Genomic DNA, 20,984 nt, shown 5'->3' with positions numbered 1-20,984 from the left:
CCATGTAATGATATGACTAATCTAATTGCTCCAAAGTGTAGAGAAATATATCATTCAGTTCTCCAGTGGTCAATGAATGTCTTAGGAATTTCAAGATCAACGTACTGTTCTTTTGAGGGGGCTAGCAATTCACACTGGTCCATTCTGGTAAACTGGACATATTCCTTAATAGGAGATTATTTTCTGAGAATCAGCAAGTTCATCCTGTTGGTAAGAGATTTTTTTCTTTTAAACACATTGTAGGGGCTTAACAAAGGAGCTATAGATTCATGGACTTTTGCATCTTCAAGAATATAAGTATATTCAATCAGGTTTTCTATACATTGGTGAGTTTAAGAGGACAAGAGAAATTTCAGTGAAAGAGAATTGGGTAGTATTTGTGGTTGTATTTATGATTGTAAACTTTAGAAGATTCTCCAGTTGTTTTTCCTTCAAATAAGTTAGAATTAGATTCTTCAGTAATATTTTTTTCTGAGTTAATAATCCTTAGAAAGGAATTTTTTCTAAAATAGTTTTTGAGGATTTCTTTGGAGGAGGGAGGAATCTAAATCTTTAATATAAAATTAATAATAATAATTATTCCCCCTATCTATATCTTTATCTATATGTAAAATTAACTACACATACTTATTATCCTATATATTAAATTTTGAAACGTATAAACTCATCTTTATATATGTGACTCCATTTACTTATTACTCTATGCATTAAAATTTAGAATTTATAAAGTCACTCTTATATGCACTCACTTATTACTCCATGTATTAAAATTCGAAATGTATAACTTATGAGTTGAAATTATATTTATTCATACTTATTTATCTTTGAATTGTATTTAAAGAATTTTTATTAGAATTGATGAATTGTATTTAAAGAATTAATTCAGAACCTATAAAGTCACTCATGTTAACTGCATCTAATTATTACTCTCTACATTAAAATTCGAAACGTAAAACTTACCAATTGAAATTATACTTTATTCATATTTATTATCTTTGAATTATATTTAAAGAATCGTTAGTAGATTTGATAAATTATATTTAAAAAAATATTATTAGAATTTGATAAATTATATTTAAAAAAATATTATTAGAATTGACAGTTATATTATGTTACAAATGATATCATAAATATTTATAGTACAAATTGCTTTAAATTATAATTTATTAAAATTAACTATAACATTTTTTAAAATTTATGAATTAAAATTATATCTGATTCATACTTATTATAAAATACATTTAAGAAGAATTTATTAAAATTTATGGTTATATTATATATATTGAATTAGAAAATTACACTAATAATATTATTACTTTATATTATATATTATTAAATTAAATTTTTTATAAATTATTTTTAAATTTTTAAATTATTTTATTAATTAGTTTAATTTAATTTATATTTTAATATTTACTTCAAATACTAAAATATAATTTAAATAAAAAATATATTTATAAAATTATTACTTTATATTATATATTATTAAATTAAATTTCTAATTAAAAGGTAGGTTTACATATTTAAATTATTTTAGTAATTAGTTTAATATAATATATAGTTCAATATATATCTCAAAAATTAAAATATTTATAAAATTATTAGTTTATACTATATATTGTTAAATTACATTTCTAATGAAAAAGGTAAGTTTACATATTTAAATGATTTTATTAATTAATTTAATATAATATATAGTTTCATATATATTTTAAAAATCAAAATATACGTTGAATGTGAATTATTGTTTTATATTATAATTATATTATTAGAGTAAATTTTTTAAAAAAAGATAACTTTTATTATATTCATCTTTTATTTTTTAAATTTTCATATATCTTAAGAAAGGACTTCTTCTCTACTTATATAAGTTATATTTACACAACTTTTAAAAATTTGCTTACTGTTCTTTCAATTATCATATTTTTTTCTTTGTATTTTGCAACAATGTCAGCAGTCAAGAATTATCTATCTACGTAAGTACATGTGTTTTCAAGTTTGATATTTTTTATTTGTTTCACTAAATTATGTTATATATTTTAATTATTTTTTTGAATAAGCATAAAGTATTATTTTTAAATTATATAATATATTGAATCTTATTTTTAATTGATTAATTTGTATCAAATCTCTTATTATTTTATTATATTCATCACAAATAATTATTTACTTTTATATTTCCATGATGTTGTAGGAGAACAACAAATTCCAATGAAGATAAATGAATTTTTCTTAACGATCTGAATTCAACGATAGATGAATGGAAAATAAAAGTGTGAATATCACGACTGTGATATTTAATTATAAAAAAATATGAATGTATGTATTATAGGTAATATTTATATTTCCACATCAAGATCAATAAAGAATTATGTCAATATTGACATACCAGAAGTTACTCATTTTATTGATTCATTCAAGTATTGAAATTATTTAAAATCTCTCTGTTACGTTAATTATTGCTAATTCTTTACTTTTTATTTTAACCACATTTTCAATTATTTATTATCACTTTGTTGAAAGGATTTTAATAATATGCATATTGCTCACAATGTTGATAATACAAGATCTACTATTTTTTTCTAAGTTAGAAAATTTCAAAAACATATCTGAAATTGTGACAATGTCAAAATCAAAGAGTAATACGATAAATTTAATCTCTCTTATACTTTGTTCTTTTTATTTAATTTTTTTTTAATTAATTTTTAAAATATCGTAATTGGTTGCATTATAAGTGTGAATGATGTAATGCTTAAAAATGGTTGGTATTATATTTTTTGCCCCCGTTACAAGAAGAAAGTTTCTTTCATAACTACAAATTTTAAATATGAATCATGTTATAAAGACGTAAAGTATCCAATGACAAGGTAATTAATTTATCATTATGTGTTATAATTTTTAAATTTTCATATTAAAATAAATTAAATTATATATTATTATCTTAATTTATATACATTACAGGTTTCATCTTGAACTTGATGTTAAAGATTCTACAGATTCAACTATATTTGTCTTATTTGATGAAGTTGTTGAACAATTAGCACAAGTAAAGTTAATAGATCTTATTGCAACATATGAAATTGTAAGCAAATGTGTTAATTTCTAACTTTCTATAAATAAAATATATTAAAATATATAACTATTTTTATGTGATAATTTTTTTAAAGGTAATGGTGAAGTGTTAAAGTTGTCTTCACAACTTTTAAAGATGATTGGCACTTCACATATTGTTCAAATAAAAATGAGTATTTACTTTGAAAGTTGTGAAAGACAAAGTTTCACTGCAAATAAAATTGTAAAGCCGATAGTGAAGGTAATATAGAAAATTAAATTGGAGTTTTATTAATACAATGATAAATAACTTTGTTTTTATTGTTTATATTTATATATTGAGAAGGAAGAAGGTTTAGATAATACAAATGTAAAAACAAAAGAAAATAATTTGGCAATAAGTTGTTCACCTATATCTCTAACCATAGAAATACCAAATTTACCCAAAAAAAAATGACAAAATTAATGTAAATTATAAATTTATACTGTATTGTTCAAATTTTCTAAATTAATAATTTATATTTGATATTTTCTTTTAAGTTGTAACTTAAGGAAGAGGAAGTAAAAAATTGTAAACAAAAGACAACAATTGAATATTTAGAATATTAAACTATTTTTATTGCAGTATTATATAGATAATTTTAATATTGTCTAGAATCTGAAAAATAAAATGCTTCCAAACATTTAAGTCTTTTATAAAATAATTTTATTATATATATCTTTCTTATTTTATTATTATATATATTATATATTAACTTTGTTCTTAAACAAACCTTATATGTGATTCATAAATTTTATATTATATCAATATTTGTAAATTTAATTGATATAGAGATTAATTTTGTATTAAATACAACAATTATTCTCTTTTAGTTTTTACCTAAATCTTAACTAAAAATTTTTAACTACTCTTTTTTTCTCTTCTATTATTTTAATTTTTTAGAAAATAATTTAATAAAAATTGATATATCAAAATTATGTGTAACCTATTAACATCGACAATATTTTATTTATATTTTATATTTTAATAATTATGATGACAAATTTAATTTTTTTAAAATTAACAATATTCATACTTAATAATTTTGTTACAATGTTTTTTTGTAAAATGCTATAACGATGATGATAAATTTAAAATTCTCCAATTAAAACTAATTAATTATAATAATTAAAATAAATTAAAAATTACAAAATATCATAATAATGAAAATGAATATGATTTAACTATTATATTTTCATATTTAATAATTTTATATCATAATGAATGAATAAATAAAGAAAATATAATGTTTTAACTCTGAATTAAGTTTAAATGTTATATTTAATTTCTATATATATCATTTATTTTAAAATTTTATGAGTATGAAGTCTAAATCTTTACAACTATTAAAAGATTTTAAATCCAAGAAAAATAGAAGTTCGTGTTTAAAATGTTATAAAAATATTTTTTATATTAACATATCAAATTATATTTATTTATTAGAATTTCATATTCTAACTATATGATTATTTAAAATTTTTAGATTAGAATATAAATTCTAATACTTTTGAAAATTTTTATGATAATATTTAATTACAAACGCAAAGAAGAGTGCTTCCTAATGAAAAAATTAGTCATTTTGTGAATTTTTAATTAGTTTTCAAGATATAAATCAAAATGCAAATATTATACATAAAAATATAAAATTAGTACAAATATTTTTTTATTAATATAATTATTTATTATGTTATATTCTTAAAATTATATATTTTTTAATTAAAAAAATTAAATCAAATTCACTAAATCTTAACCTCTTTTTATATAATTAGATAATGTATGGGAGAGATAGAAAAAAATATATATATCTGAAAACAAAAATTAAATATTTAATTTATTATTTTTGCGTCAAAATAGTTGAAACATATCTATTTTTTTAATGAAGATATAATATTTTAATACATTTATATTAAATTTATATTTATATATTTTTAAAATAATTAGAGACCTAATAATAATATACTTTTTTTACTTATTTTTAATTCAATCTATGTGTTTCTTTTTATATAGCATTTTAAATTTATTTTTTAATTTTTTTTAAATTAATATTTATTCTTTCAATAAATTTTTTAAAATATTATTTCATTATTAAATTAGTTTATAGATATATTTATTTTTATATTAATTCTTAATTAAAATAATAAATAATAAATAATAAACAAACTATATTAATTATTTTCAAAAATTAAAAGATAATTATATAAGAAAAATTAATAAATTTATTATTTTAATTTTATTATCTAAATAACATAATTTTATTATACGTAATTAGTTATTAAATAAAATTAATTTATTTATAATGCCAATCAATATTAATTCTATTAAGTTATAAAAAAATAAAATAATTTAATTATTTAAAAAAAACTCAATTCTATATTTTTTTTTATCAAAAAGTAAACTTCTAAGTTCAGTATATATATTATATAATTATTAATTTTTATTTATAATATTTTTTATGATAATTTTATTTATATATAAAAAATTTAATATATTTTTATTTTTAAATATTAACATATATTTTTGTGTATATTAATATGTAAAGCAGATTTTTAAAATTTCATACATTAGTTGAATGAATACTTTATTTTTTATATATTAGTCTGATAAGTTATTTTTGAAAAACATAATATCATGTTTTAATAATTATATAGTAAAATTTGGTTAATAATTTTAAATTATAATTATAAATAGATAGTTTATCATATAAATTTAATTCAACAAATATAAACAAATATATAAATAAAAAATTATAATATCTTTTATTTAAATTTTATAACGTATATTAAAAATTTATTATATTTAATAATTTATTGTTATAATTATTTATTTATAATTTTATAATAATAAATAATTTATGATATCATGAAATAATATAAATTTTATGTTTATATTTTAAAAATAAAATATTTGTATGCTATTTTATTTTATGCTAAGAAATACTAAATTATAAATATTTAAATAATAATTTATTTTGATAAATAAATTTTTTATTATATTTATATATTTTTTAGATTTAAATTATATATTTTATATTTTAAAATAAATTAATTTAATAAAAAAAAAAACAAACTCTAGTAAAAAAGAATATTAAACTCTTTATCCCTTACATGATGATAGCGTAGATTTTACCAGTTAAATTACTTAAGGTGAATTTTTACATACTTTTTTTGTGTGTGTTTTTCTGCTTAAAAAAATATTTACCGTCAATGTTGTTATTGATAAGAAAAAGTAATAATAATACAAACTATAACGGGGTCGATTACAATTTACAAAAAGGCTGAAAACAATATATTAATGCATCATAGAACACAACGAGAGAGACAAGATGAACTACTGAATCTTTTGAATGAAGATTTAGAATTGAAGATTGAGATTCATCCGGCGATGTCATTTGGAAGAGTTTTGAAGGTGTTGAGAAGTGAGAGCGATGAGAGAGTGAAGCTTGGCGAGAGCGGTGGTCTTATCGGGAGGGCATTTCGAGAGAGCAAGGTTCAGAGATCGGAGAGCCTCCTCCAGCTTGCCGGCGGCTAAGGCGGCGCAACCTGCCTTGTAAGATTCGTCCGCCATACGAGCGTCGTATCCATCGTCGGCGTCGAGAAGAGCGGTGGCGCGTGAGTATTCCAGATTCACAATCGCCGAGTCGATCTCCGCCATCAGAGCCTCCGGCGTCGCCGCGATTATCTTCACGCCGTCGAATACGTTCCAGTGGACCTTGCCGGAACCCGAACCTGAACCCATTTGAGGGGAAAGGGGTAACGATTTTCTATGATAACTGATTTTCTTAGTAACTAACTGCTCTCAAACCCTAGGGGCTTGGGTCTTTTCATTCTGTCTTTTGGGGACACAAATCACAATTCACACAATAAAGATGTGAAGTAACCTTTTTTTTCCTATATAAGTTAGATTGTAAAATTTCATTTCATAGTTAAATAAAATATTTAACCACAAAGGTTTAATAATAATTTGATTCTAAATTTTCTTTACTATTTTTTATTATTAAATTAAAAAAATATAATACATTTTACGTTTTTAAAATATTATATGTATTTATTACATATTTTCTTTGTATAATACTAAGAGAATTCATGACAAAAACGTTAAATGATTTATTTCTTTATCCACTTTATAAAAAAAATCACTTAAAGATTGTTGTAGCACGTGTTTAGATTAATTGACTTTATCAAAATAATACTTCTTTCGTTTTTTCTTACATTTAAAATTTTGTGTAGGAATTAAAAAAATTAGTATTATAAATTTTATAAAAAGTTATTACTTATATTTTTTATCTACTGTACTAATTAATATTTTACTTATTTATTATCTTTTATCAAACACACATTAAATATTAAGGGTAAAAATGTCAAATAAATTAATTGTTCATTGATTATAATATGACATCTACTGTCAAAAGTGCGTAAATATTTAAGATTCGAGTAAAGATACAAACGACATAAAAGAAAAGGCCGGAGCTAATGTCGGATTGAACTTTTGAACAAATAGATCATTAAAAACAATCTTCTAAAATTAAAAGGTTAACAAGGGACGAAAAAAAAAGATTTTTCATTGGCATAAAAATTTAGAAGCATGCTTCTCTTTGTGTGTGCCCCATAATCGAGGTATGTTTGTCTTAAAATTTGGAAAACAAAAAAATTTTGAATTGCTGAACATAAATAAAATGTGCGTAAATTATTTTTTACATTGAAATATGAGTTATAAATTAAAGGTATTGTTTAGATTTTTTTATTTTGGTGCCCAAAAGTACATAACAGAAAATTAATAAATAATATTTTTATTAAAATTTATAATATTCAATATTATTAATGTATTATATTATATATTTTTACTAAAAAATTATAATATATAAATTATTATTGTGTACTTTAGTTACACTTTGGAAGAGTCTAGTCTACGTATTTCAAATGTTTCTCAAAAGAGTATTTAATCCAACAACTTGCATGTGAGTAGTTGCAATTCTTCCAAAATGGCCCTTTTCTTGCAAATTTTGCAAGATCTTTCGAACCTAAAACCTTTCATCTAATTCTCCCAACGGCCAAAAGTTCAACCGAGAAGCCAGGAATTATTGCTGTGACTCTCTAACTTGGGTTTAGATCAAGATTGCATTAAGGCGTTGTTGCTGTGACACGTTAGAGAATCTATAAGCGTAAATTCAACATAAAAGTTCATAATTAATAGCGTTAAAATAAGCGTAAATCCAACTGCATCCTAATATGAAACTAAATGTGCTAAAAACAAACGAAAGCCGAAGTAGGTCGTTAATGTTTCAAGTATTCTCAGTTTGGATATACATAACTTTTCCTGCACGCTGATTTCGTTGTAATTGTAATTGGAAGGTTAGACTTTCTCTTAACAGTGAGAAGCATGCAGAAGAGCATATCAGCAGAAGGATAAACAAAGCACTCTGACGTTTATAAAGGTGAAAACCACTTCTGAAGGTGGATTAACCAAAGAGTAAGACGATTTAAACTCCTAGCCACTAACTTTGCACATGAACAGAGCTTGATGCTAGGAGGTTTTGGTTATTCTTAAGTAATATCTTACACGAAATATGCAATCAATACCAATACCGGTAACCTATTCTGCTTGATACTTTATTGTGGAAACCCTTCGGGATCTGATTGACAAAATTCGATTATGTAATTTTTACTTAATATTAATAACAAGCAACATATACACATATATTTAAACACGTGCATACATACATGCACTATGCATGTGATGTGTGATTCTAATGGATAAAAGGAAGCCATGGTACATTGAGATGATTTTGATGATCGTCAACATTAACATTATAAATCCCACTGATACAAAGAATTATGATGTCAGATAGCTTACAACACAACAATTTCCTCATCAGTTAGTGCATGTTTGTTTCACATTTTGGTGAACACAAATAGGAAAATAACAATTTCCAGTGTACTTTTAAAGTTAGCAAATATTTGCCCAAGAATAAATAAATTATCTTCAAAAGGGAATTTGGCTTCCCAAACGTGTAACCCAACACAACCCATTATGATGTCAGATGTCCAACTGCATCATCATCTAAGAATCTAAAACAAATATTAGACTCGTATTGGGGAAAAAGTCTAGGCAATGAGATGATGAGTTTGTCAAAAGCCATGACTTGACCAGACCCAAGTCCTAAATGAGTAAATGAACATTGGGGAAAATCCTTTGCTCTTCATTTCATTTATCACAAAAAGGTAAAATCATGTTGAAGAACAATATCGTAGTCCACAAAGCATGAAAGGGCTTTGCCAAAGCATCTTTGCGTGCCTACCATCTACAATAGCTCTAGACTCCGATTGATTATGTTACCTGTAGTGTTGATTGTTTCCTCATGCACTGACAACTCCAGAGACCCATGGAACGATCACTGGTGCAGATGGGTGTGAATTTCGATACCATTCAGGATACCTATCCTTAAAATTTAGCTTGGGTTTTTCAGCCTGGATTCAGAAGTCTATTAGCCAGGAAGGAAAGAAAATACACAACTAGCAAGGAAAATTTTATAACAGACATTATCTCAAAGTTCAAGAGTATTTTGGTCAGATCTCATATAGAATAAAGAATCAAGGGCTATTAAGCATTATACATAGAGAAAAGGAAAGGTAGTGAATCAGAATCACAGTCATAGGGTACCACTCACATATTTTAGCCAGCATTCTTGATGTTTGTGCTGATAGATATCGGGTGAATGACACCCAAACTCTGATGGGCAATAAACCCAAATATTGCATTTCTTTTCACCTTCTTTGGCACGTTTAGCCTGGTCCAGGCAAGCATGACAACAATCAGCTGCACTATCTTTGCGATGAGTAAGACCCCATCTTACTGCAGTGCCACCATAATCTGTATGAAGTTCAACATTGCATTCTGGTGGAAGGGACCTACCAGGAAGAACTTCCTCCTCTGGGGAGAATGAGTATTTAGTAAATACAAATATGAGCTTTTTACATGGAAAAATATGTACACACTTCCAGATTCCAACACACCAGCATGCATCATAAGTTGTTAAAATATCCAACAAACCACTTTAGCGAAGAATTTTCTACTGTATAGGGGTTATTGGGAAAGAATGAAAGATTACAAAAGTAAGATGGGGACTAACGTTTTGACTGGAGAATTTATTACCTAACTCCTCTACGCCCTCAGGTTTGTCATTGTGCTCTTTATTAGCAACCTCGCTAGGTATCCAAAGGCCAATCTCTTCAGAAAGCACAGCCCAATCAGACTCCAAAGCTCTCACTAGCATTTCTAGGAAATTGAAATAAACATTAGATACAAGGTGCCCAAGATATAAAAAGCTTTCATCATCCGTTAGTGTGCAAACGACACAAGCTTCTTCTTAAAATGTCACACAATCAATTCAAATGTCAGAAACACAGCAAAAAATCATTATTCATACCTGCCTCTTCATGAGGAATGGTTGAGTTAGATGTCCTTCTGACAACAACCAACTTTACCTCTTCCAATTTTTCCTTGCGCCAATTTTCAACTACTTCTGTAAATAAAATGGGTCAAAGACATCAAAAATACCTTTCAAATTGTAAAATTATCATTGACATAACACTACCAAATCGGTGTCTGAAATAGAATGACTAACAATCCCCGTTCTCCACATATTTTAACCCACCCCCCACCCCAGTAGAAGGCTTTCAAATACAAAATATGAACCTCATTTTTAGCCACATGACATCAAAGAAATGATTGGTTAAGCACTCTTGAAAGGAAAATATTTGAATTAGGACTGGAATTAGTACAATCCAAAATGGTCTCCTTCCAAATTTAAGATTGAAAAAAAAAAGAGAACAAAAAGGGATAGTGAATAATCATCTCAAAGCAAATTCCTTAAAAAATTATAAAAGACTGACAAGTATGTCTTCTAATTGCAACTTGACCTAAGATTTACACAAAAGAAACTTTACAGTCCAATTCACATTCGAACATCGAACATCGAACATCTAGTTTCGTCCTTAAACGACAAAATGTTCACTAATGACTAGCTAGCAAGCGACAAATACATTGAAATAATTTCTTTTTTTTTAAAAGGAATCGTATATGAAATTGTGAATACAACATATCCAAACAAATTCATGTTTGCTGCGAAACTTTTAATAATGTAGCAATTATACAATTCAGGGTCAACAAAAAGAACCAATATGCTAAGGAGATTAAAAAGTCAAATCTCAGTGTCAATGGTCTTGTTAATATGAGATCCTGATCCTCTTGCATCATATAGTGATAGCATTAATTATATCAACAGTTCAGATTAACCAGATCCTATCAAGTTCACAGGGGACACGTTTCGTATATAATTCAGCATAACAATCAAATTCGCCATGTAAAATTGGTACTAACTTTCCTATAAAATATATAAAACTTAATCAACAAGCAACAAAAAAACTTTGCAATTCCCCATTCCTAGAAATGAAATGACTAGGTAAAGACGATAGCTCCGACCACTCTTTCTTCTAATCCAAGCTTTAACGTAAAGAATATTATCCAATACAATAAGCTTCTCAGTGTTTAAGTATAGAAGGAGTAACTAGATTCTTAACAGCACAATCTATACAAGCATAACCTCACCTCGCTCCTTAGCAATGCGCAGGGAGTAAGAGATGTTTGCACTGCGTCCATTCAAGTTCCCTAGTCTCTGCAAAACCTCATCAATTATTTTCTGTTTCAAGTGTTGAGGCAACTCTACCACCACATTTTTGCTAGAAAACTCCCCTTTTAATTTCTCCACCTATTAGCACAAGTTTTACATCATTAACTTGAGGATAACTTTACAGTAAGTGTTTGCTCAAGCCGTGTATAAAACGATTCATAGTCATACCAATTTCATTAACTCCACCGGTTTGTATACCTTCCGAATTTCATTTGACTCTTCCATTTTCCGAATCTGATCTGGTCTATACACGACATCTGAAAACACAATCAAAATCAACCAAATAAAAAAGGGTTAAGCAAAAGATTTAACATTTTTTGTCTCAAACAAAACCCCTTTCGCCAGGTTCAAAATTTATCATAAAGCATACACCTTTTTTTTTTCTACCCTTTTTGTTTATTTCACATAAAAACATCATAAAATTATTGATATAACTTACAGTTTTGTGCAGCACTACCAGAGTAGATATAAAGAGAAGCATAGAGAGAGCGAAGAGAGAAGAGAGCAACGACAATGTTGAAAATGCAAACTAAAAGAGTGAATTTCTTGTATGAACAAATTGAGTTCCCTCTTGGCTGAAGTTGAACCCTCCACTCCCCTCTCGCCATGTCCCTCCCTTCTTCTTCGCTTCCCCTTTATTCCTCATCCCACCATTGCCCACTTTCTCTTTCCGATGCAAAACAGAAAAAAGGTTGCAACTTTGGGAATTTTGAGCTGAAATATTGCGACCCAAAATAGAATCAGATCGTGACCAGCTAGCTTTCTTGTGTGAAGGGAAGTGGAACATTTAAACAAACCGGTCGTGTATGCTAACGTACGCTTGTCGTTTGAGAGTGTCGTGGGAATTGGATGGATTGATCACCTAATAATTTCGGTGATTCCCCTCATCATTGATGGTGGACCTGTTGCTCCTACTAAAATGCACATGTGATCCACGATTCTATTTTGTGTTCATGCAGCTAACGTGCGCCACTGTTCGAAAGGAAAGAAGAGAGATTTGATGTATTTAACTCAGTTTTCTATTTATTATTTTAGAACAAAATGCTTGTCAAAATTAATTCTGTAAATGTTTTAATGATTAGTATTTTGTATTTGATAAAATTAACATTTGATGTCAATGTTAATAGAATTAAAGTCATTAAATAAAATAAAAATGTTTATATCAATAATTTATTAAAATCAACTGTACTTGTACATCTACTTATATTGAAAATTTTCAGAAGATATATTTTCAAGTTTTTTATTCATTTTATATCGATTTAAATTTTAAGATTTTGAAGTGTCGTTATGACGTGGGATTTTTTTTTTTTTCTATTTAGTAAATATTTTAAGCAAATTTTTTACTTAAGCAAATACACATTTACACTTGCAGGTTGCAACCAAGCTATGTAAGAAAATCTTTGTGAACGATCGAACATGCATCAATAATGTAAGTTCACTCAATAGAACTAGTGACGCATATACTAACCCTTTAAATTATTTTCAATGGATTGCCCATGCTATATTGCTATGTAAGAAAATGGGTGTGAAAGATACAACATATATACTCACAATTTATATTATATAATTTAACTAATTCGGGTATTTTAAGTTGATTAACTACACACATCTTAATACTTTAAATTTTTTTATTGAAATAAAACACTAATATCTTTTAAAATTAGTTTAAATGCTCTTCATCTGTATTTTACATTATTTTTTATTTTGTTTTTTACTTTAAACTTTATATTGTATTTTCTACTATTTTAAATCTTTTGGTTTTGATGCTTGTTATCAATAATATATCAAAACACTTATATTTCATGGACCGATAATTGAGACAAATGTTTAAATATATTTTAAGGATTAAAATCTAAACATAATAAAATTATAGGAACCAAACCTTAACATTATATGTGATTGTGTGAGTTATTTCTGTGATTATTTACGGTGACGAGAATGTTAAATTTTGTGTATTGGAGAATGGTTTTCATGATGATGGCACTAGATAGGTTTGAGATGATAGTTGATGAAAAGGACTCTTTCAACATGATATCTCAAGCTTTAATATTTTGTTAGAGCTTATGGATGTAGTTTCTATTAAGGTATTATAAGAAGATAAATGGGTATAGAAGACAGATTCTTCATATTGTTATTCAGTGCAATCTGCGTATTCATGACTATTTAAACTTTTTGATGGTCATAACAGTGTAAATCAGTGTACAACGAACACTTTGCAAAGGTTATGGAAAGTGAAGGTACCTATTAAATGTTTGATATTTTCTTAGCAATTATTGTTGAATGCACTTTTTTGTAAAAATTTGTTGGTTGATCGTGGTGTTCAAATTGATGATATACTTGTTGCCTCTATCATAGTTTATAGGAACTTCCAACTCTTTTATTTTTAATGTGTTCAATTTCATCTCAAATCTAGTACTTTATTGTGCATTGGCTTAGATTTTCACTGGTTTTACCTTCAAATTTATTGACTCACTTGCTTTCTTAGGTTAGTATTGGTTGTAATAGAAGAGAAGAGATATGTTTATTAATTATTTAGGTAAGTACAATGTGGCCTTTGTGGTTACATATAAATAAAATTGTGTTTTCCAATAGTGTTTTGGATGAGAGGAAAATCATAGATTCTATTATTTTGAAGTCCTAGAAATGACTATCACTTGTTTGTAAGGGAGAAATTATTTTGTTAATTGATTAGTATTTGAACTCACAAAATTACATACGTCTTAACTATGTATAAGTATGTTTTTGCTTTTTATTTTCCTAAGTAAGTATTAGTTTTTTTTCTCTGTATGTATGAATTTTGAGTTCTCCTTAAACTTTTTCTAATAATATATGTTTTATCTATAAAAAAAACACCTTAACGTTATATTTTGTATAATTGTTAACTTTAAGCTTTAAAAATTTTTAAGTTTTAGATATTTCTTTAATCATCTAATTTCACATTCTTAAAATGAAATTTATTGGATGGAGTGTAATAAATTTAAGGTTGAGTTTGGATGGAGTATTTTAAAATTTGAAATTTTTAAAATGTAAGGAAATTAAATTGCATTAATTCAATTACATGTATTTTTTTTTAAAAAAAAAACAAAACTGTTTTGTAGTCAATTGACTCAATTAATTGTGAAATTGAAATTCTTTACTTAATTATTCTAATCTACAATATTATAGTGAATAAATTTAAGTATAATTTTTTAGATATTTATAGTATTATTAAATTAAAACTCAATTTTTATCTCAATAAAATTTTTATATGTAATGTAGTTATAATTATTTAAATAAAATTTAAGTAAAACATAATATCTAAAATATTTTTAAAATATATATTAAATTATATTTTTATTTTTTTCCTTAACACTATTACATTATAGCAAAGCATGTTTACATTAGAATGTAAGTAAATTATATTTATTTTAATATTGCTAGTTATAGCTTTTGCATATTGAATTTTTTTTTTCCATAAACACATACTTAGTTAAGAAATCTCTTCCCCATATGATTGGCCACAGATCAGTACTGTGGCAATGCTGCCATGGAGCTCCTCTTTTCCACCCCAAGCATCACCACCCATAAGTTACTGTTGACGAAGTTTAAGTACTAATTGGTTGGAAGCAAGTGCAGAAGAGGATGAGAGTGGAATGAAACCTTCATCACTTTTTTTACGAGTGATTTAACATTTTAAAAAGAAGATGAAAGGAGAAGAGACTTTTTTTTTTTTATTTAGCCCTAATTCTCCTATAAAAATGAACATTTTCGAAGAATATTTTAAATTATTTATTTAATATATATTTAATTATTCAAATATATAATAATAAATTTATTTTATTTTATTTTCTTCTTGTGAATAAAATAAAGTATCTCTCTTCGTTTGATAAAACCCTTTTCCTGCCGTCGAATCCAATTAATATTATTTATTAATTATTTATTCATATGAAAAATAAAAATAAATATTTCAAATTTTCAATTAATATTATGAATAATAAGAATTCACAAATTATCAGTAAAATAGGCTATGAATATAACAAAGTGAACAATTTCTTATTTCTACACCGTTACGTGTATATAATTTCGAAAGGACCAAAATAATAGTTTGTTTTTGAATCATCAATGTTTAATGTTATAAGTGTCAAACGATGAGTCCTAACTGATATAGCTTTAATCTATGCAGAATAGGGTTAAAAACTTAGGGTATGTATGTTTTCTATTTTTAAAAGAGTTTTTAATTTTTTTTTCTAAATATAGTATAAATTTATATTATATTTAAAAAAAATTAAAAACTCTTTTTAAAAAATAAATCAAATATATTCTTATATTGCCAAAAATCCCTGTATAAGAACTTTATAAAGCTTAAAAAGATTTACAGGATTAAATAGAATAAGACTAACTCATGAGTTAACTATTTTTTTAAAAAATATTAAAATTTACTTAAAATAATTTTTTATTATAAATATATAAATAAATAAAATTACTTAAAAATAGATGAACAACAATTAAATTTGTATAATATTAAATATATAAAATGAATTACTATTATTAAATAATATTTTTTTAAATATTATTTATTATTAAATTAAGTTACACATTCATCTAATTTTTTGTATTATTGATAATTATTAAATCATAATAGCATTTTTCATTCATATAATTTTATAAATATTTTTAGCATATTATTTTATAATTTTATTTAAACATTAACTATAAAATGTTTTACATTTTAATATTTTTATATTAATATTTTTAATTTTTTATAAAATTATTTTAAAAATATCATATGTTCAATAAATAATTTTGATATTAAAATAAAAACACAAAACTAACAAAGAGAAGTAACATTAATTAAATTTATTAAGTCATTTGTTATCAAAATACTCAAAATAATTTATTGTATTTAAAAAAATTTAATGCAATTCTGTCATCATAAAAATTGTAGTTGTATGATATTTAATATTATACAATATATAGATTCAGAAAATAACATGTGAACTTAATAAAAATTAATAAATATTTACAGATTTAAATATTAGATAATTTTAATTTAATAATTTTTTAAAAAGTAAAATAACTTAATTTGATAAAATTAATTGAATTTTTTATTTTTAAAAAAATATTTTTAATATTTAAAATATAAATTTTAATTAAATTTAAATAAAATAATTTAATAAAAATAATAAACAAACACATTTGTCTTTTATTATTATAAGAAAATGCTTTTAGACTAATACCGCACAAAAGGATACATGAATAAAAGTAATGTCTTATGAGAAAAATGTTAAGGAAAGGAGAAGGAAAGAGAAGAAGGGAAAAAAAAAAAATTAAAAACCTATCTCAAAGAATTAAAAGTAATTTCTATGATGTCTTGTAAATTAAGAAAATATTTTACATATAAAACAATTATCTCTATTAATTTTATATTAAATATATAATAAATAATGAAATCCAATAATTTATTTAGAAAAATATAAATATTTTTAATTTTAAAATATTAAAAAAATTATAACAATCAATTCAAAGATGATATATCCTTTCAAGTTTATTCTTACAAGTATTTAACAAAAAAAATTGATTAAACTTATTTAATAATTATTTTCTAAAAAATCAATTAACTTTATTCTAACCCTAATTTTATACTATATTTTTTAATATATTATTTTAAATATTCTAAAAAATCCAATACAACTGTATAAATATTTTTAAAATTTTAAAATATTAAAAAATTATAACAATAAACTTAATTTAAAAATGACATATCCTCTCAAATTTATTTTAACAAATATTTTTAAAAATATGATTAAATTTATTTATTAATTACTTTCTAAGAAAACTAATTAACTTTAGTCTAGCTATAATCCTAAACTATATTTTTTATATATATTACCCCAGACTGCTCTAAATATTCTAGGAACCCCAACACGACCGTATTGGTCGTGTATCCGGAACCAGGCAAAACTGGCGGGAAAATGTTTAGGGCACAGTACAAAAGCAGAGAGAAGAGTGCACAATAAATTTGCATCAACAGTGTTAGCTTTTCCTCGTGAATTGAACGATGAACAATAACATTAATGGCAATTGGGAGGATGAGGATGAGGAAGAAGAGTTCGAATTCTCAAGGAATTATTTTCTGGCGAAGGAATTGGCTTCTTCGGCCAAGAAATCAAAACACAAGCTTACCGACATAAACGTTGTTGATGAACAGGTACCACTCGTAGTTTCCTAGGTTGTTGTATTTCCCTTTTTTATTCTCTCCAATCAACCTTCGATTTCGTTCTTGACTAGGAACTGAGGGAAGCCGCATCGCAAATTCAACCCAAGCATGAAAACGAGGTCACCCTCTTAATGGATTCCTATAAAACTATGTATCCTGAATGGCTTCTCGCGCTAAGGTTCGTTTGGATCATATTTTTACAAAGTACTTTTATTGTGTTATATTCACTTCTTTTGTTTACTTTGATGATTCAGATGTGGTTTTGGTCTTCTAATGTATGGCTTTGGATCTAAGAAGGCTCTGATTGAAGATTTTGCTTCAACTGCGCTAACTGAATGCTCGGTACTTGTCGTTAACGGATATCTTCAAACTATTAACTTAAAACAGGTTTGTGTTTTACCCCAAACAATTCACATTCCAAAGATTCATGTAATTATAATAGGTCTGACAAAATTAGGAAACCTGACCCGTAAGCCCCTTAAAAAAAATATATAAAAAAAGTATAAGGTTTGAGTTATAAATTTTAGATCTAACTTAATTTGGGTTGTTTTGTCTAAATCCGTTCAGGTTTTTCTTTAATTGGGTTTGGGATAATTTGGTATATTTAAGTGTAAAATGCAGGTTCAGGCTCGAGTTTCTATTTTGTCGCCTTAATAAGAAGCTGATTTGTTCTGACTCGACCATTAGAAACTTGAAGTCTGAACCAAGTTTGCTACTTCCAAATTGTAGCTCTTTCATTGTAAAAAGAAAAGGCAAAAACGTAAATATTTGTCTGATCCTGCATCTTTTTTCCCCACAAATTTATTAGGTAGTGATAGCTTTAGCTGAAGTTCTGTGGGATCAAGTGAAAACTCAACGAAAAGTTTCCCTTCGGGACTTGCCCAAGAGCCAGCAGACATTCAATTCTCAATCCATGGAAGATCTTCTTACATTTTTAGATCAGGTGAAAATAGAGGACAGTGATTTTTTTGTTTGTGTTGTCATTCACAATATTGATGGACCTGGATTAAGGGACTCGGAAACCCAACAATATCTTGCTCGACTAGCTGCTTGTGCTCGCATTCGTGTCGTTGCCTCTATTGACCATGTTAATGCTCCTCTATGTAAGTTTAGTTGATACTGTCAAGTTATCTTGTACAGAGTGTTTTATTCCTTGTAAGTTGTAAGTGTCATCTTTGTATATGTCTTAAAAAACATGTCTAATTATATTAACTTTTAATGATTTAAGTTTTTCTACTAAGATTTGTTTTTTAGTGTTTGAATAGATGCTTGAATGGTGCAATATTAATTTACAATTTAAAAGGTATAAATTTTCCTTTGTAAAACAAAATGATATTTAGATTTTTTGTTTGATCTACACATTGTTAGATGAGGTCCTCTGAAGTTCTGATCATACTTTCTTTTCTCTGTTTAACTGGGCATGAGGACGAAGTGGTATTGCCCTTGCAGAAAATTGATGAACCAAAATTATTCTTAGTATTGAGACTTAAATTGCTACTGTAAATATTTTTCACTTCTTTAAAGTTGTTTGTAGGGAAAAGATTGAACACATTAGCTCAGAAATTCTGTGATAGTGAAAGTAGCAATCCACATAGCACATACTGAGGAAAAGATGGTGGAATAACATATTAAGATGGTTTGGTCATGCAAGAAGGCCAGCAGAAGGGCCAGTTAAAAGAGTTGATCAAGTTGAGAATAGTCCAATAGCTAGAATTAGGGGTAGAGGAAGACCAAGAAAAACGTTTTAGTAAAATATTAAAAAGGACATATATCTAAATGGCCTCTTTGATGACTTACTCTTGACATCATACAAAAGTGTCCTTTAATCTATGTTGCTGACCCCACCTATTAGGAAATGGCTTTTTGTTGCCGTAGGAAAACAAATGAAGGATTTGTGAATGTGTGGAATTTGTTTTTGTAGTCTCTGTCTATTGCTTAATAATTTTATCATCTGTTGGCAGTTTGGGACAAGAATATGGCTCACACACAGTTCAATTGGTGCTGGTATCATGTTCCTACTTATGCCCCTTATAAGGTTGAAGGCATGTTTTATCCTCTGATTCTTGCACATGGCAGTGCTAGCCAAATTGTCAAAACAGCTACGATAGTTTTGCTAAGTTTGACACGCAATGCCCAGAGTGTATTCAAAGTCCTTGCCGAACATCAACTCTCACACCCTGAAGAAGGCAAATTTCTACCATTTTACTTGGATATATTGTTCTTTTCATAGCTATGTTTTGTTAAATGTTTTCCTTTTTGTTTAATAGGAATGCCAATCAATGATCTGTACACAGTCTGTAGAGAACGTTTCCTTGTTAGCAGTCAGGTTACGCTGAATGCTCATTTGACTGAATTTAAGGATCATGAGCTGGTCAAGATTAAGAAGCATTCTGATGGTGGTCAAGATTGCTTGCACATCCCTCTGGCAGCAGAAGCACTACAGAAAGTTATGCTTGAGATCAATTATTAGTGGGATCTTGATTCAACTGAAACTGAATGGGAAAGCGAATTAGTTCCTACACATTTTCCAAAATTGGATGGCAAGCAGACACTTTTTTTAGTGGAAATTGACCAAGGGTGCATTGGGATAACGACTTAATTTAGCACTTATTCAATAAGTTTTAATTATACAAGCAGTTTATATCATTAATTTAAATATAAAACTTATAGACATAAGTTGAAAAATGTTCATTTTAATAAATTTACAAAGGAATTTATGGAAATATATTGAAAAGAATTTAAGTTTTTAAACTAGTTTTTAAACTCTACATGGATCAGATTTGTTTTTCTTGATCTGGAATATTGTTTAGACAAGTTATGTTTGTCAAAAGATGTTAATGAACCAGCGGCGACATATTTTCGATTGCTTCCACTCATAAATCTCACGTGTCAATAAACAAATTGAAAATGAAAATAACTAATATTTGACACTTAAATATTCTAAATGCATTTTTACCACCTTGAGATTTTTCATGGATTGGCATTTTTACATCTTTTTGCAATCGTGTATC

The 20,984-nt window shown here is 26.0% G+C and overlaps 2 protein-coding genes across 3 annotated transcripts; one reads left to right on the top strand and one right to left on the bottom strand.

The window, feature by feature from the left end:
- Positions 1 to 8,870: 8,870 nt before the first annotated feature.
- LOC113847851 lies at positions 8,871 to 12,690 on the bottom strand. Of its 2 annotated transcripts, none has more exons than XM_027477147.1 (7): positions 12,217 to 12,690; positions 11,946 to 12,034; positions 11,696 to 11,855; positions 10,515 to 10,610; positions 10,241 to 10,363; positions 9,756 to 10,018; positions 8,871 to 9,555 (listed from the first exon to the last, which is right to left on the bottom strand). In XM_027477147.1, exons 1-7 carry the CDS (start codon positions 12,383 to 12,385, stop codon positions 9,445 to 9,447), a joined length of 1,011 nt encoding a protein of 336 aa, XP_027332948.1. In that variant the 5' UTR covers positions 12,386 to 12,690; the 3' UTR covers positions 8,871 to 9,444. The 2 variants fall into 2 exon arrangements, with proteins under 2 accessions (XP_027332948.1, XP_027332949.1); XM_027477148.1 differs by having other exon boundaries at positions 9,395 to 9,555; positions 10,515 to 10,607; positions 12,217 to 12,519.
- A 5,124-nt stretch (positions 12,691 to 17,814) lies between these two features.
- On the top strand, positions 17,815 to 20,719 carry LOC113874138 (origin of replication complex subunit 2). Its single transcript, XM_027512361.1, has 6 exons — positions 17,815 to 17,964; positions 18,045 to 18,151; positions 18,228 to 18,360; positions 18,782 to 19,076; positions 19,935 to 20,159; positions 20,241 to 20,719. Exons 1-6 carry the CDS (start codon positions 17,815 to 17,817, stop codon positions 20,441 to 20,443), a joined length of 1,113 nt encoding a protein of 370 aa, XP_027368162.1. The 3' UTR covers positions 20,444 to 20,719.
- The last annotated feature ends 265 nt before the right edge of the window (positions 20,720 to 20,984 follow it).

Source organism: Abrus precatorius, unplaced genomic scaffold (assembly GCF_003935025.1).
Source record: "Abrus precatorius isolate BTA unplaced genomic scaffold, Abrus_2018 Scaffold8, whole genome shotgun sequence".
In the NCBI taxonomy this organism is placed as follows: domain Eukaryota; kingdom Viridiplantae; phylum Streptophyta; class Magnoliopsida; order Fabales; family Fabaceae; genus Abrus; species Abrus precatorius.
The sequence above is the reverse complement of the archived record's forward strand: the minus strand, read 5'-3'. Positions and strand labels throughout refer to the sequence as shown.